The following is a 22,751-nucleotide window of genomic DNA, read 5'->3' on the forward strand; positions in this document are numbered from 1 at the left end:
AAGTTTAGGTGTGTACACACACCTAAAGGGGGGGGGGGGAGCTTCATTATTCTGTTAAATAATATAAATAAAAAAGCTTTCTGCAACGTTCCTCGATTCATGTTATGCAAATAAAATTAGTTAATGTACTTATAAAAAGTATTTTATTATAAAAAAAATGCTCATATCCTGGGTGAGCTTAACTGAATACCTGTTAAACTGTGTGTTTTAAGAATTTACTTATTTATGGTTGAAATAATAAAATATATAAATAAAGTCAACTGAAACCTAGTATACCGTGTATTGAAATTAATATGATATTTCAGTAATTTTTCCATCTTTTTCCTCATTTTGATCTAGCTTTGAAACAAGATCGGAAAAGGTTAAAAGCAGAAAAATTTGATCTTCTTAATCAAATGAAACAATTGTATGGCACCTTAGAAGATAAAGAAAAAGAACTGAGAGATTTCATACGAAGCTACGAACAGAAAGTTAAAGAGAGTGATGAAAATATTAAGCAGGTAATTAATTCAAAAGTTAATTGATAATAAAATAAGCAAATATAAATTTGCATATTAAAAGAAACAGACTTTTTTTTAAATAAAATATCTTTCTAACTTGTTAGTATTTAATCAGTTTTAAAATACTTTCAGCTTATCAGAGAACGAGAGGAAATGGAGAGAGAGAAGTGGAGCATTTTAAAGCATGCCCGAGACGAAGCAGAGAGGTCAGTGGCATTCTGTGCACAGCTGAGTCTGAAAGATTCCCAGATCAAACACCTCCAAGATGAACTGAACTCGGTAAGCTATTGGTAGGTTGGTTGATATGTTAAAACATTTTCAATTTTTTTATTATATTTGAAAATCCAAAAATTATATTTAAATAATGAACGTTTCATTATTATGATTCTACTTTTCTTTGTTCTCTATACAATGTTTTCAGTGGTGATATAACTTATAATATTAAGCGTGATAGGCTGTAATATATTAATGTTTGCGAGAAAAAATTTGCGATTAAATGTGTTTTAAGATTCTGTGATAAAAAAAAAAAAAACAGAAAAATTGCAATTTAAATGTGGCTTTGAGAAGTCTCGCGAAGAGATGTAGAAATAGGTCGATGTGGGGAAGGTGTCATGGAGATGCATTTGGATTTTAGAAAGATGTTTTGAGAATACAAAGTCTCTCTCTCTCTCTCTCTCACACACACACACAGAGAGAGAGAGAGAGGGAGAGAGTGGGCGATTCTTTCTTCCAAATGACCTGGCTATTCCAAAGATAGAATCACTACAGCAGGAAAGAAGTTGTCAGAGAATAAATAGCATGAAAATTATCTTTGAAATGAGATTCTTTAAAAAGTTTATATTAAGAAAACGGAGCAAAGGAAGATGCAATCCTTTTGTGTTGCAAAATAAGACGCGAGCTGCACAATTCCAAAGGGAAAAACCAGTAGTTTTATCTGGCAGATTAAAGTATTTGCTATAGTGTACAGTAGTACCAAAGCTTTTTCTTTTTTTAAAAAAATGAAATAAAATAAAATAAATAAAAACGCAATTTTGCGCTATTTGAGAATTTTTAAAATAATCATCGCAATTACAGTCATAAAAATCATTGATCTTAATGAAATATTAAAATTTTTATTTGAAATTTTTTAAAATTAATTAATTAGAAATGAGATTAATTAAAGGATAGCTTAAAATCAATTAAAATTATTAAGTAATTAAAATTAATTTTAAAGTCTTTAAAATTTTTAAATATTCCAATAAATATTAACTTTTACAATTATTTTTATTGTAAAATTTAGCGTTTATTTTAAAATTTAATTTATTAATTTATTTTTATTATAAAATTTAAAACATTAATTTATATAATTTAGTAATATACATTATCTTCCAGTAGAAAGTCTTATTTATTAAACTTAATTTAGGTGGTAATGGATCGACAAATTTAAGTTCTTCTAACTTGCAATCCCTAAAAATGTTAGTTTTTAAATGATGTTTTAGTCGTAGACTTTTTTTTTTTTTTTTTAGAAATAAGTAGTTTGTATACCGTATGTTTTTATAGGTAGAAGCAAAGCTGAATTACTTCTGTGACTCAGAGTATAGGATTAACGGATATCGTAGTACAAGTACCGCTTCGGCATATCCACCTAATGATATGAAGAACAATGACGCCATGTTGAATTCTTCATGCAGTAATTATGTGAACGTAACTGCCGACCGTACTCCTTCCAGTCCAGCACAAAGTAGTAAGTTACCATCATCTCATTTACAGTTTCGAACCCATAACATTAGTGAAGAAGTAGATACTGTGTAATTAAAAAATTTAAAAAGATACGCAAGTTAATAAGATATTTAATATTCATTTTTTAAATACGAATTATATAATTAATTAAATTATTAATGATAAATTAATTAAATGATAATCTTTAATATCGAAATATTTAATCAAATAACAGTGAATTAAATACGTCCCCCTCCCTAAGGTATTACTACACCAGGAGAAAGATATCAGCAGTCATTTCCCTTTCTTTCACGGTCTACAGAAGAAATTTATCACAGCAGCGGAGAATCCGATGGCAGCGGTAAAAAATCCAGAAAAAGAAAGGAAAGTAGAAGTCCATGGGGTTCGATATCAAGGATATTTACCAGAGGGCGCCACCGGCCAACATTAAATTCTTTTCTTACAGAAGGTAAGAATAATAATTTTTTTTTTTTTTTTTTAGAATCAGATTCATTGTAATAATTACAGTTTGAAATAAATAGTTTCCTGACGAATTTTTTTTTAAAAAAGGATTTTTTTTAAGATAACGTTACTCGCCATTATCAAATTGCATAGTGGTTTATCAAATGTTTGTTTCCAATCTTTTAGGAGAGCAAAGAATATCTTGGCCTCAAGGCAGTCGACCCCTTAGTGATCAGAGTTATTCGGACAAGCTAAAACTGTTAGAGGAAGTGAGGGATACTCCAATGGATAAATGGAAAGCCGATACAGTTTTGGCATGGTTGGAAATTAGTCTCTGCATGCCTCAATACTCAGTTAGGTGTGCGGAAAATATTAAGAGTGGGAAGGTGAGGTTTACTGACTTACTTAAAACTTAGTTATAGGTCTTTTTTTTTGTTTTTTTTTCCACACTACTTATACGAACGTGAAATTATTTCTTATAGGTACTTTTGGAGCTTTCGGATGCCGAACTGGAAAGCGGTTTAAATATAACAAATGTGATGCATCGAAGGAAGTTAAGACTGGCTGTCGAGGAACACCGAAACCCGTCAGCCTGGTGAGTTTTTTTTTTTTTTTTTTTTTCGTTTAAGTTTTGACCAGGCTTATAGAATGGGGGAATATCGAAACCTGAAATTTCTAAATATATTTCAGAGCGTTAACCTTAAGGGTGTTTGTTATAAAGCAATAAATTTTATCGCTTCTAGATCGTAAACCAAAAGCAGATACTTTAGTAGCAGAGTTGCATTAACTTGACTTTTATTACATTATTTCCAGCCGATTGTTTGAACTGATCAAGCCGATGCATAGTATGAAAATAACAGAATTCTTCCTAGAAATTCTCCACTCCTTGTTTTGAAAACACCTTTGTTCCTTTCTTAGGTCTATTATCCCGCTGTGCAAGAATGACATATTTCTCTTTCCACACACCCTTCAGTTCTCTTATTGGGTTAGATTAGAAATTTGACTCATTAACTAACCAAAGTTTTATTAATTCTAATTAACTACTTCCACTGACACTTGTTATTTAAAAATGCATGTTTTTCTTTCTCTCCACTCATCTGTAGATACTTTTAAACAGATCACATCGTTCTTACTGATTACAATGAAATTTAGAATATATATATTTGAACTGGTATATATTTTACGCTGAAGAAATTTTCTCTAATTGAACTGAAAAATAATATTCTTTATATAATAATATTTTGATCCGCCAAATATTATTTTGAATACGTATAAGCGTACTCTTTACTGTATAGGAATATTAAGAATTCTACTAACATTATAGCATACGCTTCATTGTTCGACATCAGAACATTTTAACTGCACACTAGTTAGGTTGTACTGAAAGTATACAGTGACCACAGTATATAGAAATGATACAACTGCAATTTTAATAGGATGACCCGAACATTTTTCTATAGGCATCGGTCATTGAAGGACAGTTTACTTCCAGGTAGATGATTGAGGTTATAAGGGAGGTCGCATTCCCTTAGGGGATTATCAAAATCAGTTTTATCGGTCACAACTAGCTTTTTTGTAATTAAATTAAATAGAAGAAAAAAATACCACAGCGTATCTTAGTAGCTTTAAGACGTTCATACCAGCCATGGTGGTATACAAGAGTGTGCTGAAAAGTTGTGATAATCACCATGAAAGAATTAAGATAGAAACGTGTAAATTACACATTATTCTGCATATTCCTCATGAAGTGTTAGACATTTGTTACAACCCCTCTGCATCAATTGCAATCCTGTAGAAAAAAAAAGTCTTTGTTACACGAACCAGTCGTCAGCTGCAGATATGCTTCATCTGTGGTAAATTTTGTTCCTTTCAAGTGTTTCTTTAAATTTGGAAATAGGAAATAGTCAGCGTGGGCCAGGTTTGGTGAATAGGGTGGGTGAGGCAGATATTAAAACCCTCAAGTTGTGTATTATCTGTTGGGTTTCATGAGCAGTGTGAGTAGGCGTATTATCCTGTAAAAGCGACACGCCTCTGCTCAGTTTATCGCAGCGTTTTTTCCTTCAGTACCACCTTCAATTCCTTCAGAGCTGTTAAATAAACTGCTGCTATAACTATACGATTATACCATCCACATCCCAAAAGGCAATGGCAAGAATCTTCCCTGCTGATTTAAGATTCAGAATTTCTTTGGTAGTGAAAAATCTTTGTGTCTCCACTCCATTGACTGTTATTTGGTCTCTGGGTAATAGTGATGAAGCCACGTTTCATCAACAGTCACAATATGAGCCTAAACATTGGACCTGATTTCTCAAAATGACCCAAAATCTCTTGAGATGACAGCATGCGTTCTCTCTTTTGTTCGACATTCCACCATTTGGGAACCCACTTCACTGAGAGCTTCTGCATGTCCAGATGTTGGTAGATAATGATTCTAATTCGTTCTCGGAATATCCCCAGAGTCTTTGTAATGTTTTTGGCTGGTATTTTCTATCATCAAGGATCATGGCATACACTTCATCCATGTTTTCAGGTGTGATCGCTGCGAAAGGTCTTCCTGACCTGGGGCATCTGTTTTCTCAGGATGCACAGTTTTAAACTTGGCCATCCATCTGGTAGCTATTGTATATGCTGGAGAACAGTCCCCTAAAGTCTCACACAAAGTTTGGTGAATCTCAGTTGCGCACTTTTCTTGATGACGGCTTGCACCTCAGTGTCCGAATTTCTTCAAAACCTCTGACATGTCTTCTTATATATCCTGAAAGAAACAGAACAAATTATTGAGATTTGAAAAAGTGTGTGTGGGGGGGTAAAGAGTTTTAAGATGTTCTCTTTCTTGTGGTTATTTTAGATGCTTAAATCATTTTTGTTGTAGGTGTTTATTATAACTTTTCGGCCCCCTCCCCCTCCCGTATTACGTCCCATCCGCTGCGAGCGGGAAAGATCTTCCGTAGCTGAGTCCGTTTTGACCATAATCTCTGGACAAATCTCCAAATTTCCTCAAATACATTAAAGACCACCGGGATCCTCTCTCCTTCCCAGGTGTCTACATTGACAGGGGATACTGTATTTTGGACAAATATCACCAGAAGAAAAGAACATAAAAAAATATATCCGATATGGACAACCAAAAAGTGGACAAGTCCAACGTGCGTTAGAAAAACACCATTTGATCAGGTGGAAAAAAAAAAAAAAAGCTACTACATATCTCCTGGTTTAAATCACAGAGACTTCCTAGATGCGGCTCGTGTGAAGCCCATTGAACTCTAAACGAAATGACTGTGTAATTATAATCACTGTAGATAGCATTACCTTGTCCTTCCATGCACGGAACTGTCCTTGTTTTAGAAGCCTTTGTAATTCTAGTCTGCTTTCAGTGTGTATCTTAGAAATGCCTTTGATAATAAGCGCACATATCGTTTTGAGAAAACTTTTGCAGTCGACTTTCGGCAGCAAGTTTGCCGACTGAGTCTACAACGTATACAACCAATAGGAAAGCATTCTAACTAGTATGGATGATTTCTAATAACAGAATCAACATGATTCATTTTTTATTCAATAACTGTGTTTCATGTCACAACAAACTATTATATACATATTGCGTCCTGTGATTCGCCGATGCCTGAATAAAGGCAGTCGATTAGGAAGATAGTCCTTTCACGGTCTCTTTATACGATCCCTTGGATCGTATAAAGACCGTGAAAGATGAGATGCCTAGAATGAACTCGCCGAATCCAATCCGAAGGGAGTGGACATTTAAACCTAAACAAAAATTGACGATTTTTGTTTAGGTTTAAATCTTCTTTGAAAAAGTCGTTTCGATTGTAGTTAAGATAGCAAATCGATTGATTCTTGAAATCTCTACTGAAAATATAAATGAATTTACTGAACTCGCATATCGAAATGAAAATGACAGAGCAAGAACTGCCCAAAAAGAAGATGAATATTGAAAATCCTAATCCAATCTCTATCTTTACATTACAAAGACATACAAAAGCTTTTTAAAAAAGTTTTTTTTTTCAAAGCATTTTCATTGTAGCAGTTTATTCACTGATAAATGGTGTATAGATGGCGAATCTAATGCTACTACTCATGAGACAATTGTTATTTTTATTCACCTGATATATGAAAAAGAAATCAGTAAACCTGAGAGAAAATCTCCTTTCAAAGTCCCTATCAATTAATTCCATATACGTTAGTATACTCGTATTTTCCTATAGTTATCTTACTGTAAAATGTACTGTACTTCGTGAGGGCATTTCTAATTTTTAATACCTTACTCAGAATTGAGTAAGGTCTCAAAAATATCTTATATTTGCTGAAAAAAAAAGAAAGAAAAAAAACATCACGAAGGTGGTGTAATGTATTCAAAATAGCCAGAAATATTTCATTTTTAATAATATGGATATAGAAAAAAAGTTACTACTTTTCTAAAATTATCAAGTAATATAGAAATAATAATAATAATAATAATAATAATAACTTAATTTTTGTTTCTTCATCTAGTGTGTACTCCAAGATAGGCTTATTGAACCATTATTGGGTAACAGAAGAATGGCTACCTAGCATAGGCCTTCCATGTTATGTTGAAAGTTTTAACAATCAGTTAGTGGATGCTCGGATGTTGGACATCGTGACGAAAAAAGATCTTGAGAAATATTTAGGAATCACGCGGAAATTTCACCAAGTGAGCGTACTTCAGGCTATTCATTTACTTCGATTAGTGAAATATGATAAACAGGTAAGTTTGCTTAATTATTCTCAACCTAATCTAAAAAGATCTCTCACACACACAAATGAGATTCGTAGAATCACGTATGTTAGCAAATGATTTATTTTTCTATTACCTAACTGTTGCATAGATTCGTTGTCATAATTATTTTCGTGGAAAAAAATCATACATCTGGAGGGACTACTACTTTATATTTAAAATAATGATGATCATAACAACAATAATAAAGTTTCACATGCTCCATTTAATGTTTTTGATACTTCATTAGTTTCTATATTTTAAAGTAATTCATAACATGGAATTATGTTTACTATAAAACTTCTTCATATAAATAAATAAATAATATGAACCTAATTTTAATTTCAGATCCTTTCACAAAGAAGGTCCCAAAGTGAAGTCATGGATATTGATCCAATAGTATGGACGAACGAAAGGTTTATCAAATGGGCTAAAAGTATTGATCTTGGGGTTAGTGAAATTCTTTCTTTTGTTTATTATCCAATTTATTTAACATTTATTTTTTCACAACGCACTCAATGAGTAATAAACTTAATGTTTTGATATGTTGTATTTACTAATCTTAACTATACTTATCTAGCCTGATAATACTCGATTTATTGTGTGTGTGTGTGTGTGTGAGAGAGAGAGAGAGAGAGAGAGAGAGAGAGAGAGAGAGAACTTGGCATTTGCACATACAAATCGTAGAAGAGGCTTCAAAATCTTTTTAATAGATCGATTTTTCAATAGAGTAACAGATCATCATTTTGTTGAGTTCATTAAAATTAAAAAAATAAATAAATAAAAATAAAAATTTACAGGAAGAAAAATTAGAAATGACTTCTGCCTGAGTTCAACTTACTTGTCTTGGTTGAAATAGTCTCCATAAATTTCTTGATGGAACTTCAACACAAGTTTCTCTGACCAACAGTGTCTATAGTACTATTATTGGGAGGATTTCAAACATGCTGTTACATACTTGCAGCTCTTGTTTCCAAAAACAATTTGGCACCAGTAAAAAGAGAGGGGGGGGGGGAGAACGTACGAAACGGTTTCACAATTTCAGGCGTGTTGCACTTTTAATATTATATTAAAGAGGCAGAGAGGGAGCATTCAAAAATCCACACAACATAAAAACAGGTAGGTCGTTGTTCATAGTTCACTGGCAAGCATTAGTCATTGTTTGTCCGATGCTCTTAACTTTACTTCCTGTTGGAGTTAGCCTCTAACAGGAAGTAAAGACATGTGCACTCACCTGTGTTTGCGTGTGTGTATGTTAAACATATCTTTTACTGATTAATCACAAATCAAAAAAGGCGTGATAGCATGAAATCAATAAGGGTTAGCCCACCTTTGGTTTAATAACTGCTTCAGTTAAACTGTAGTGCAATGTCCAAACTGGGTAAGCAAGCTGTTGGATAGACTGGGATGAGAGGACTAATCTAAGAAGCTATGGCTCGATTTGAATTTTAGAGCCAGAAGAAGAAGAACTGTTCAATTCAGTTTCAGAAACAAAGATGGTAGTATTGTATTCCATTCTTCCTTCAAAATATGAGTGAATTCAAACTAATATTTTTACTGTTACAGATGTAATACCTGTTATTTGGTTTATTAACTGCATTACATGCAACTAATAAACTTGGTTGCTTTGGCAGTACCCAAGTTCTGCGATGTTATGTGTCTGTGCAGATCACTATAATATTCCAGTGTTCTCTTCAAGAGCCTCCGTAGCACTGGTTGAAAAACAACCTGAGTTTGAATCCTGTCTAGAATGCGAAGAACCTACCTTTATATGGCCTTTTCAACTGAAGGTTATTTAGCAGGTCTTACATGGAGATGATAGGTGTTTTCCCTTCTGGAAATTAGAATTATTCATCCTGCAAGACAGACAATCCTTTAATTGCTTCAGCTGTTATTGACACAAAGCAATGGAACAAAAAAAAAAAAAATTTCTCGGGTTTTCAGGGAATCTTCCCCCACTTCTCGCCGGTTCACCCTAATCAATGATGTGCATCTGTTGTTGTTAACAACAATAAGTACACATATGGGATGGAGCTCTTACTTGAAAATCATAGCATGAAGCTCTGTGCATATGAAAACACTTCTGTGACTTGGTGCATTTCCAAAACTACACAATATAATATTGGAAATGCTTAATACTTGTATAGTAACATGTTCAGACGTTTTCCCAAATGGTTTCCGGTTTTGCAATTAGTCGCTATTCGGAAGCCATTTTATTAATTCAGCATCATAAACATTTAAGGTGTGCTAATTAAAAGTTAGGTAAATTTAAGAATGCAAAGATAAAACAAAACCTGTGGTAACCACAAGCTTTGATTAATAAATAATTTTATTAATCAAAGTTTTGTTCTAAAGTTTTTCTACAAAAAAATGATAAAGATTACCCTCCTCCTCATTGTAGTGGAAAGATAGAAGCATTTACCAAAAATTAAAAAAAAAGGCAATCTATAAGAATTAAGAAGTAACAATAAACAATATCGAATTAAGAATAAACAATACTTGGCTACCTCTCCATAAATAGTTGCTAGATAGGTTCCAACACTTTTAAATGGGTGACATAAATAAGATAATTTTCGTACATAAAAGTGGTGGAAACCCGACTAGCAATCATTTATCTGGAGGTAGCCAAGTATCGTTATAAAAATCAATTTTTGGTGGATTCTTTCATTTTTTTTTTCAAATATTTGACTAAAGATTTAATTATTCCTAGTAAAAGATAGAATGTATAATAACTTTCAAGTTGGAGGATAAATAAAGGCGTCACCTCAGGAGCACAAACTTTCAATATTATGAAAGAAACGACGCCAGATCAGGCATTTCTTCCGTTGTCTAGAAGACTCTGGAAACTGGAAGCCTTGTAGTGTTACAATTATGTTTAAACCTAGCATACTTTCCAGCTACTGCACTGCAAGATCATTTTAAAAGTTGCATTCACGAAATATTAGTTCAATATTCTTTTTCTCACTTTCTGTCAATGAATATGGTATGGTTGGAATGGCAGAAGGATATTCGTTTCGATCATCAATTCGAGAATTAGATGGAAATGAGGAACCAGAATGTTGATCCCTCCCCTCCCCCATAGATAATATCGTAATCTTACTGCCAAACACCATTAGTTAGAAAGAAGAAATTAAAATTGACATTTAGGTATTTGTAAATTTCTTGATTTTGGCTTTCACACAATTAAACTTTCTGCTGTGGTAATAATTTGTTGGCAATTACTGCCAAGTTAGCAAAGGAAAGACAGACATTTTAATGAAAACTATTTTATTTATGTGTCTCCTGACCACAATAGGTTAGGTTAGGTTAAGTTAAAATGAATGCGGCATGATTCAAATCCACAGCCTGTTAATAGAGAGTAGATCCGTTAACCAGCCCTACCAAATATGTCGGTAAATTTGCGATATGCTTGATTTTTATCTTGGATACTACTTACATCTTTGCTGTTGGTCCGAGGCAATGAGAAATGAATTATTTCAATGGATAAATAATTGCAAGTATTTGGATTAAAAAAAGATTGAAAGCGAATTGTTCGGAGGGAAAAACACACAACAAAATCTATAGAATACTTAATTAAATTTTCCAAGTCTAATGAATTCGATATTAGAAAATTATACTAGAAAAAGACAGATTTAAAGAAGAAATCAAAAGGTTAAAAATAATTGGGAACGTTAGCGGAATGACAGAAATCAAAAATAATTTGTTAGAATAACGTAAAGAGGTTTTTAGCCAAAGGTGAAGAAGAACAAAGAGGAGATTTCTGTTCTTGTGCAACAGCTTATCTCCTCTGGCACGGAACTGACAGAATTCTATGTTTGAGACGAAAAGCGTTGAGGACAGTAATTGAAAATGAGAGTTTAGCGGGATTGAAGAAATTGATAGTTTAGTTTGTTAGGAAAACTTGATGTAGATTACAGATGGAAATGGACTTACTTGACTTTGTAATAAACCACATATATTTGGGATGAAACCTGATAAATCTTAAGAGATATCTGTTACTTCTCTCACATGTAATTTATTGTCCTTTAACCTTTTTTTTTGTTTTAGATAAATTTAAATTGAGAAGGAAATAAAATATTTAGTGCAAATTCTTTCTATGCCATGCTAAGCTACTACTCTTAAATAAATCATGTCCTTGACAGTTCTACTCACTCCAGTGGGAATGTCTAAATTACCAGGTAGAATACAGGGAACGAAATTATTTGCCAAATTCTCCTGGAGTGATACAATCAAGTTTCAAAATTATAATATCTACAGAATAACAGGTTAAAATCTGCACTCTCGAAGAAGAATAAGTATTGGGATTCTCCATAATGTTGATCATAGTCATGAGTGGCGAATGCATTACCTGCTAAACAAATGGAAGAAAAATGGACTTTGTACTTTCACCAATACATGCTTCGATTATATCACTTCCTCAATAAGCATATTCGAGTTATTACACTTGGCAAACAAATTTATTTACTACCCTGCAGTTCTTTGCGAGGATTATGGGAAGTGTTCCAGCATGAGTTTATCTCTTAACTGGAGGGATATATCTATAGTCATCAATAATTGCAAAGAATTTAAAAAAAATTTTTTTTTTTTTAGCTGCAAATCTATTGGTCGTGGTGGCTTGAATGTCAGTTCCACCAGCACTTTATATCCAAATTTGAACCTGAGCTTGGTGTCACAAGTCGTTCATTTTTCCTCTGACTGTCTCTTAAAGAATAATTGTACCCCAACTTCACATATTACATCTTAAACAACTTAGCACGTTAAAAGATGCAAGCAAAAATAAATAATAATAATAAATCATAAGCACTAAACCAAATGATAAACTTTGATCCATGGGAAAAAGCTCCATTTTTGGAGAAACGAGAATTCATTAGTTCAATTTACATTTACTTGTCTAAAAATTGGCTGCTAAAATCAGTACAACTGAAAGGAGCAAAAACTTTTTCAGGCAGTAATAAATTAACAGATTTTATACGATAATAGCAGAAATTTTTATTCGTAGAAAAAAGAAAACCGATTTAGGGAAGATGGTATGAAATTTACTTGCTTCCATTCATTCTATTAATGCTCAAGTATTAGCCTTGAACTGTGTGTGTGTGTGTGTGTGTGTGTGTGTGTGTGTGTGTGTGTGTGTGTGTGTGCGCGTGCGTGCGTGCGCGCTCCAGTTTGTTTGTTTATTATAATATTAAAAAGTTTTAAATAGAAATAATTAAATTTATGATTTACATAAACACCTAAAATAATTATGTAGATCAAAATTAAGTGGATATTGAATATCACATTATTTCTTAGCCGAATAAGAAACTCAAAGATAGGAAATCTAATCTAAGAGTTTCATGCCGAATATAGAAAACTATAAAGTTCGGCGAGTCCAAGCATAAGCCAACACCTGGTAGTACAATGCCAGGGCAACTCGTAGTAAAGGTGGAGCAAACTCCGATCGCTATCCCTAGTATTTACCCATAATGTAAAACAACAGCTCCTAAGAGATGTATTCTGTTCTACATTATGAGTCACTATCCAGGCCTGTTTCGACCTTTTTTTTTTTAATAAATAAGCTCTGACTATTGAAACCTTAGTATTACATCTAGGTCTACCTACTCACTGATGAGACCTCAAAAAGGTCGAAACAGGTCTGGTAGTGACCTTTTCTCATAATGTAGAACAGAATACATCTCTTAGGAGCTGTTGTTTTACATTATGGGTAAATACTAAGTACAGTGATCAGAACTTGCTCCACCTTTACTACGAGTTGCCCTGGCATTGTACTACCAGGTGTTGGCTTACGCTTGGACTCGCCGAACTTTATAGGTTTCTATATTCGGCATGAAACTCTTAGATTAGATTTCCTATCTTTGAGTTTCTTATTCGGCTAAGAAATAATGTGCTATTCAATATCCACTTAATTTTGAATAATTTTACTTCGCCGAAGCGATGCCTGTTGGCTCTTATTTCAGTAATATGTAGATCAATACTTTTTATTTTCATTTGGATAGCTGTTTATTGACTATCCCTGTGGTGGCTGGGATAAGAATAGTCCCACTGTAGCCCATGTATGTCGTACGAGGCGACTAAAATGGGTACCAAGGGGGTAATGGATGGCACTGCTGTAGCCAATGAAGTTTTAACTGAGGGTTACTGATTGCTGTTACCTTCCTGCCATGATCAGAGCTTATAGTTCTATATTACCCTATCCATACATTTTCTTTATAGATAACGGGGAATATGGAAAGCATTTTTACTTCGTCCAATCTAGACAATTTTTTTTTTGTTTTGTTTGTTTGTTTATTGACTTTTTTCTGGTCAATGTTAATCTCTGTTAATGTATTTATTATCATGGAGATCACAGCTTCAGTTATGGACGCCAGTTTTGATGTGATTTGAAGTAGACAGTATGAACAAATAATGCCATTATCATTCCATCTCTTGTAATCCACAACGTTTTCTAAGATTTAATGACAAAACTGTTTCATAAGTTTGTAATGAACTTTAGCGGATAATATAGTAATCAAAATATTTTGTTTAAGCCGGATTGCAGAAAGAGGCCCCCCCTTCCTTTCTCATGTCTTGTTTATTCATAGTAGCGTCTTGTTTGGAATGATTTGTGAGATCTGTGCTCTTCAATCACGCATATTAATACGCATCATAAAGCAACATCACCCCGCTGTAAAATGATAATCTTCAGTTCACGCGGCTTTTGTTATATCGTATTTCATTTTATTTTTAAAATAAATGTTTATTGAAATCTCTCTCTCTCTCTCTCTCTCTCTCTCTCTCACAGATGAAAACGGAAACACACAAGCAGAACATTCTGTGGCCACTAAAGTCATTTTTGTCATATTTGTCGAAGTCGTCAACCAACAAAACCTTTTTTAAAAAATTAAGATTTATATCACGGTTTTGTTTCAGTGATTTGCATTATATAATTATTTGGATGTTTAACAGTGGTTAGAGAAGAACATATAATGAAGTTAAACCATAAGAATTCTACGTTATTTTCTAGGAGTATGCTGATAACTTAATGGCTAGTGGAGTTCATGGTGCTCTGGTTGTACTAGAACCCTCGTTCACTGCCGATACCATGGCAACCGCTTTAGGAATTCCTTCTTCGAAAAATATTATTAGACGCCATCTGACCACTGAACTAGAAAACCTTATACAACCTGCGAGGTAAGTGAGGTTTAAGATTTTCAAAAGTCAGGGCTGAAAAGATTCTTCCTCTGCTTAAAGAATAATTCATTACAGTATTTAATGATGCAGTTAGACTTGTTTCAAATATGATATGAATGAAATTAATCTTTTTTTTATATATATTTTTAACTTGATTTGGTTTTGATGTAATTCGGGAGAGGTAACTAAAGCTGCAGGACCAGTATGTTGCACCTTAATCTACACTATGACCTTAGGGAAGAGACGAGAAGCGATTCACCAGAAATTTTGTTTGTTTTATGAATAAGGGAAGAGAAACCATGATACCGTAAGATACCAGCTGAATTGCTTCAATTGAAAAGTCCTTTAAGGACGGAATTCGAGTCCATATCTTCCCAGTTGAAAGCAAATGCCTTGTCATCTGCACTGGAGAGGTACTCTCAGATTTAGTAATTTTCCTACATTAAGTATTCAGTTACGAATTGCTCTTGATGAAGATGCTGACCATTAAGTGGTTGGTTGGAATTACGGCCAAAGCAACTTCAAGCTATGAAGCCACTGTATTATGCCAGTTAAATGAGTGTATTTTTTCTGGCTAGTTCCTGCTTCCAAGAACTGGGAGAGGAAACTCTTCCATCACTGTGTGAGACTGTTCTTTGTCACATGGCTATGAGATTTCCATAATTTTCCACAAGTATTTTTTATGTGCCTAAGGCACTAGTTTTCACATACTGAAGTGACCTAACTTATTATCCCCATAAAAAAAAAAAAAAAAAAAAGGACGTATCCAAATGTTTGTCAGAAGTGATACGGGAAAATGTACATTAAATCGAAGTCCTTTAAATGAAATTTATTAAATACACAAGACTGGAATGTGCTGAACTTTTAAATTGATCCTCGTCGTAAAATAATAATAATAATAATAATAATAATAATTATTATTATTATTATTATTATTATTATTATTATTATTATTATTATTATTATTAAAATTTAAAATTTTGGTTTGAAAATAGAACGATATACCATCTTTTAAAAAATCAAAGCACACCCCTTCCTTTGGAAAATTAGGAAAAGCAGTGTAACTAAACTATGAGTATCGAAATATAACGACTTGACTTGAGCAAACGAATATAGTTATTTATTAGAAAAGAACTGCAGAATTCTTTTCACTTAATGTTCAAAATGCGCTCACACATCTTGCTCGTTCATGGAACCTCGCACACGGAAATCTAGGGGATTTGGAACTGGTGATCACATTGGCTGATCCATCGGTCGCGTAATTGCCAATTCAACTATTGTGTTACTTTCCTAGCGAACTGCGGGGGTACTCCGTCATGTTGATAGTACATCTTCATCTGTGCTCGAAAGGGATGTCCTGTAAAAAATCCAGCAGTTCACATGAAATCTTTCTGCAATTGGAGGTTTTTCAGATGGTGTGAACAATGACAATACCACCTCACCTCGGTATCCGGAGAGTTCGTCGAAAAACAGTTAATCGAAAGACAATTCATAGAAAAAATAAATAAAACATTCACCGAAAATTTTTACTTTTCAAAAATGTTATGATAAAAGTGATCCATTTAGAACAAATACTGAACCGCGCAGAATGAGAGTGAGAAAGCAATGCTACTTTAATAGGGAATAATTATAGAATAATATGGTTTCTCATTGTCTTTCTTGTCCGATAACTGTTTCATGTCTGTTCATGGGACTGATTTGCCTGTTTCCTGGAGAAAAACCCAGCCTACGCAGGCTCCATTATTATTATTATTGTTACTAGTAGTAATATGCGACTTCAATACAGCAATTATTATGGGATGAATTTTACGCTCTTTGAAACTTTTACAAAAAAATGTCAAACCGTTCCCGTTTTCAGTTCAGCTATATTCGGGGCAACAAAGAAATCACGTGTCCAAATTATGTGTTGCAATAGCTCCCTGACTTAGCAGAATTAGTAGAAGTTGTTGGTAGTACAAGAAGCTGTCTCCAAGGTTCAGTTTTTGTTCTAAATGGATTACTTTTATCATAATATTTTCGAAATGGTATTAGCAATTACGCTTTGGCCGGATCAATTTAATGAAATTTTAGTTAAATTTTTCAGTGAATTGTTTTTTCGATGAATTGCATTTTCGACAAATTGTCTTTCGATTAACTGTTTTTCGATGAATTTTCATGGAACCCTTCACCTCATATCTTCGGAAAGCTATGTGGTCTGATATTGTTCACATCATCCTGAGTAAGTTGTATCAAAACAGAGCGATGCACGCGGAATGTGCTTCTAACCAATACTAGAATTCCAACCATCTATTGTTATTATTATTATTTCATAGTACCTGCACATAGTTACAGCACTCATTGGAGAAAACTCAACATTATACTACACGCATTTATACTTTTGGAGGCCAGAGGCGCAACATCATTATGAGGCCTCAAAAGTAAGCATTTTTTTAGTTTATTGAAAATAAAAGTCAACATTTCCATAATAAATCATTTTAATAACACAATAACGACAAGTCACTTGTCGTTATTGGTGCAAGTTGCTTCTTAAATAATTTTTTATTCGTTTCAACACTGAAAATGAGCGTTCAGCACTTGCATTTGAAATAGGCATCGTCAAAAATATTTTTTAAATTGTTTTTACTTTCGAAAAAGTAGACCTGAACCAATCGTTTATAAATTTATACATATTTTAAACTGAAGAATTTTCTTCCTTTATCATTATTAAAAATTGCTTAACTTCATCAGTAAATTTTTCTGGATCAATATCAGTCCCATAAGTTTGTAAAATTTTATTATCATACTAGTCTTGTACCTGTTTTGATCTATATCTTTCTTCAAAAAAAAGTCAAACATATCTAATATGTCGAAATAGCTTTTTGTTCTTTCATTAATTTCCAAAATTAGCTTATCGCAAATGACATTAAAAGTGTTCACAGCAAAATTTTCTTTCCCATGTAATATAATCTCATTGTTAGGTTGTGAAACTTCGTCACTCATTTTTTTTCCGTTTTTTAGCTCTTTCCTTTTCATCTTTAAATTTTGTCTCATCTGTTAATAAATTCGCTTCTTCATTTACATGAGCAAAACTATTTCTTATATCTAAAATAAAACCAACTAAAGACTGTAACAAATTATTAGCTAAAAACAAATCCATATCGAGATCTTGTAGAAATTTACTAGTAGCATGTATTCATTGTAAAATTTTGCCCCACACAACTGTTAAAATTGCTGTTTCTGGTTTGTCAAAATGTTCAGCCAATGATGAGCTCTCTAATATAGAAATAGGTTTTTCATGAGGAGAATGGATAGTTCAAGTAATGCGTCTTTAATTTGTTTATATCCACGTTTCAAAGCTAATATAGTGTCAGCTCTTGCGGACCACCTCGTTTCACTTAGTCTTTTAACTGTTAAAGATTTTTTTTTCTGAATGTTTAAGGAGTATACCCCATCTTCTTGTTGAAGATGAAAAGTAATTATATACATTTTGAATAAAACAAAAATATTCCACTGCTTCCGGACAAGATTCCGCGGCATAGGTGCCAATTAAATTTAAGGAATGACTAGAGCACGGTATATAATATGCAGAGGGACTATGTTTTTTCAGCCTAGCTTGTAAACCTGTATAGATATCTTTCATATTGACAGCGTTATCATAGCTTTGCCTTCTGCACATTTTTATATCCAAAGATAATTCTAATTTTTTTAACACTATCTCTTCTAAATATAAGGAATTAGGTTGTGTAATACTGATGAACCCGTTAAATGTTTCTCTAATGTCAGAATTTGCGGCAACATACCTAAATATTACAGCTAATTGGTCATTATGGGCAATGGCTGGCGTTGAATCGAGTATTATTGCAAAATAAGCAGCTTCCTTAATTTCTGATATTAATATTTCTCTTGTTATTTTAGCTATTAACGCTATGAATTCATCACAAGTGTGGTAAGAAAGATAATTTGATCTGCCAAAACCGCAGTTGGCGTACATTTCCATGTGATGTTTTAAAAAAAATCATCAAATTCACTTAAATAATGTAAACACGATAAATAATTTCCACAAGAATCAGAAAAAATATCCTTTGTATTTCCTCTAAATGCTAGCCCTAGTTTACTCAGTAACTTAATGGTAGCTATTATTCTTTTTAAAACCTCTCTCCAATAATTTTCTTCAGATTGTATTTGTTTGATCAATTCGACTATTTACAGAACTTGATTTTCTTTTGCGATATGTGCACATAGCTCGTATATGCTCAGTAGCTCATCGCAAATACGGTTTGTTATATTTCCCCAGTCATTAAAATCCTTCATTAAGTTATTATTTGATTTAAAAAAAATTACAAACAAAGCAGTAAATTGCTTTGCTGGTTTCTGAAAAAATTAGCCACTCTCGGTTCTCCTTTGTTCCATTCGCCTTTTTACAGTAAAAATGCGATTCATTTACATTTCTGACATATATTCTATTGCGTTCTGTGTATTCATTTTTTAAATTTTCGATTTTACCAACATTCTGAGCCATATTTATTAAAATATGCTCGATAAACTGTTCATTAATAGTAAGTCGTCACACTGCTATATCGGTAGGATAAGAGATAGCTTGCTTGCTGATAAGTACAGACTCCGATTGAAAATTTTCTTCAGAACTCTCTTGATTTGTTTCATTTACTTCTTTCTCTCCTTCTATGTTTTTATATTATGAATTTAATATTTAAAAATAAGTATTTTATTTTGCAACTATAACTATGATGTTTTTTTTATTGTTCTCTGTGAGGAGTAAGGTTTTAAAATGTGGCCCCCAGCTTGCCCCTAATGGTAAATGCAGCCCTGACTACACTACGCAATCCACTCTATTTATTAAATTAAACTATGTCGTTAAGTGTGTTGTTTTCCCTTCTAGTTACGTATAAGACAAGCTAATGCAATTTCAGGTAAAAACGTCGCTATAAAAGTTCTTCATATCAGGATGACATTTAAATCAGGATTTTTTTTTTTTTTTAACTGGGTTAGACATCTTTTCTATCCAAAACGTTCATTTCATGTTATCCTTCAGACTATGTTATAGAAGTGCCTTGAATTCTCTAGATATGATACGACTATGATCCATGACTGCATAACCTTTCCTAGAACTGTCACGTGCAGAAATGGTAAAAGTTTTTCAAATACTAACATAGGGGCTGCAGGGCGCTTCTTTGGAGAATGTAGTTGTCTCTCTCAGCATTTTGTTGTAACGGACGTACAGAAGTAGAAAATTTGGAAATTTCCGTAATTGAAATTTGCACAACTTTCGGTGAGCATTACTGAATACACGTGGATCTAGGATTCTAATACACATCACCTTATTTTTCATTGAAACATGTAAATAGCATGCTTGCAGCAATGATGCAAACAATCTTCATATATAAATCAATCCTTGCTTCTTCTGGTGAACTGTTCCAATTAATAAAGCGGCAGATTTGAAAAAATTCTCTTGCTCCATTTATTTCTATCTGACTTTCAAGTGTATAGAAGCTGCATTTGTCGCTATTTATTACAGTACAATACTGAATACATATAGAAATTGTATGTTATAATTTTTTTAATAATTTGAATATTGTATTATTTCTCTATAAACAAAGAGTAAAATTAATTAAAAACATAACAAACAGACGTACATATTTTATCATACAAGCATGTTAATTATTAACATACTCTTCTGGTTCGGGTGGTGATTTCCGATAAAATCATCTGAAAGGAATCCTGTGGTTTTTGTATCGTACATCATATTTAAAGCTATGAATGTTTTGTATTTTATTGCACAGTTTAGTGTCGGAATAGGAATTATAATGAGAATCTCAAAACATAATCTTCTCCCATCTTACCTTTTTTTCGTATCAGGCTTTTTGGTCTGATACTGCTTATGATATGGTGGTTAATTCTATCTGCATTGTCTGTTGTTATGACTACAAATTGCTTTATTTATTTTATTTCTCTCCTCACTATTCAGGAAAGTACGTTTTTCTCGCTATTTAACTTCAGACATTATATTGCTCCTAAAGAACTACTCATCAATACGCGTATTTACGGGCCGTAAAACACTCACGACCTTCTAACTTCCTTGAATAAGGTAGTTAGCACTATATCTATAGGTGGTGAAATCCTACCAACTGGATGCTATTCACACACGAGTGGGTAGGATTTTAAAAAAAAATAAAAAAGTGTCCAGGAGGAGAAAAATCCACATCTTCCATATGATTAAGTAACTATTAATTCTTTACAAACACAAATACTGTACCTCCAAATCTTTAACTCTCTCAGTAAATGTACGATGTATTTCTATCTTCACACACACACACGTTCATTACTGCTACTCAGTTATTTCAGTCACCTCTAATTACCGATGCATCAGAAATGCATCGGTAAAAAAAAAATGCATCGGTAATATATATATATAGGCTAGATGGGCAAAGCAAGAATGCTTTTCATATTCCCGTTATCTGTAGAGGATAATGCAAGGATAGCGTGTTATTGAGCTATGATCATGGCAGGAGGGGTAACAGCAATAGCCGAGCCTCAGTTAGAACTTCATTGGCTACAGCATTGCCATCCATTACACTCCCTGGGTACACATTTTAGTCGCCTCGTATGACATGCATGGGCTGCAGTGGAGCTATTCTTATCCTGGCTACCACACGGGAACTTCACTTATGAAGTTCTCTTATATGAATACTGTATATGAATATTTAAAATATATGAAGTTCCTGTTTTATATATCCCGGCTACCACACGGGAACTTCATTTATGAAGTTCTCTTATATTAATATTTAAAATATATGAAGTTCCTGTTTTATATATATATATATATATACAGGGTGTTCGGGATAAATTTGACAGTTTCGTAAGGAAAAAGAAAATCTTCTTTGTATCTATTAAATTTAATGAATTGACAAAAAAACATTACAGGCAGAGTTAATTACAATACTATCAACAAGATTTACTCAAAATAACCACCATTAGCATCGATCACAGCTTCAATTCTGCTTCGGAACCTCGAACAAGCTGATGCTACAGTCTCCCTGGGAAGGGCCGCAAAAACTGTTTTAATTTTATCCATTAACTGGGCTTTTGTATTACTGGAAGTGCGATTGGTGTCTTTTTCAACTGCGCCCCATACAAAATAATCCATGGGGTTAAGGTCTGGGGAGTTTGGAGGCCAAACATTTGGACTGGTGAAGTCGTAGAAATTTTCAGACAACCATTTTTGACTTTTCCCAGAGGTGTGGCAAGGGGCCGAATCCTGCTGCCATACATACGGCCTACCATTGGCTACCCTTGTTATCCAGGGCTTGACTACAGTTAGCAACTCCACGAACAAAGCCCGAATTCCAATGCCAGGGTTCTTCAACACCTGTTCCTGCAGATTTGCGAGGAATTCTGCTGTACGAACGCAATCAGATCGTCTGCTAGGGATCTTTCTTCTTGCTACATCCTCGTAGTCACCATTGCAAGTCTCTAGTTCATGCCTGATTGTTTTTACTGTATTCAGGGAGCATTGGGCAGCAGTCGTAATATCCTTATTTTGATGGCGGGCACGAATCATCATGATACAAGTTATTCTCTTCCATGATTCAGGTGGGTTCCAGCTATCCATCCTTTCTGACATCTTGTATATGAATGAAGAAGGGTCCAAACTTTTAAATGAAGAGAAGTGTGTGTTAATACATGTAACTTACGGAAAAATATAATTAATTATAAATATGTCAAATTTATCCCGAACACCCTGTACATATATAAAACAGGAACCATCAAGAGAATCCTTAAAATGCCTCCAACTAACAACACAATAAAACAGGATTACAAAAACGCAATCTCCCTTCCTTATATCAAAAATGTTACAGATAAGCTAGTCAAATTAATGAACAAACACAACTTAAAAGTAGCCTTCCTTGCTATGGAAAAATATATATAATATATATATATATTTATATTTATATATTTATATTCAAAATAAATTAACAACATTAACATTTCTGGCTAGATGGGTGAAGCAAAATTGCTTTTCATATTCCCCTTTGTCTTGTAATGGTAGGACTTTAAATGGAGTGTTTGTGAGCTTTATGCTCGCCCAAAATAAATAAAAGTATTTTAAACTCTTATGTAATATTATCATACATATATTATGGTGTCTATGTTATTTGTAATACAACTCTATTATCATTTAG

At 33.3% G+C, this 22,751-nt stretch overlaps 1 protein-coding gene across 2 annotated transcripts in view; it reads left to right on the forward strand.

Moving 5' to 3' along the window:
* LOC150107617 (kazrin-like) overlaps nt 1-22,751 on the forward strand; it is a 72,510-nt gene that overhangs the window by 36,926 nt on the left and 12,833 nt on the right. For both annotated transcript variants that reach the window (XM_090391423.1, XM_090391422.1), the window contains exons 4-12: nt 340-500; nt 633-779; nt 2,040-2,223; nt 2,461-2,667; nt 2,847-3,046; nt 3,143-3,255; nt 7,164-7,398; nt 7,756-7,857; nt 14,408-14,574. In XM_090391423.1, coding sequence (XP_090247549.1) covers nt 340-500; nt 633-779; nt 2,040-2,223; nt 2,461-2,667; nt 2,847-3,046; nt 3,143-3,255; nt 7,164-7,398; nt 7,756-7,857; nt 14,408-14,574 — 1,516 coding nt within the window. The remainder of the gene's footprint in view (nt 1-339; nt 501-632; nt 780-2,039; nt 2,224-2,460; nt 2,668-2,846; nt 3,047-3,142; nt 3,256-7,163; nt 7,399-7,755; nt 7,858-14,407; nt 14,575-22,751) is intronic.

Source organism: Typopeltis vanoorti, chromosome 4 (assembly GCF_054136105.1).
Source record: "Typopeltis vanoorti isolate ZY-2024b chromosome 4, IOZ_Tvanoo_1.0, whole genome shotgun sequence".
Taxonomy (NCBI): Eukaryota; Metazoa; Arthropoda; class Arachnida; order Uropygi; family Thelyphonidae; genus Typopeltis; species Typopeltis vanoorti.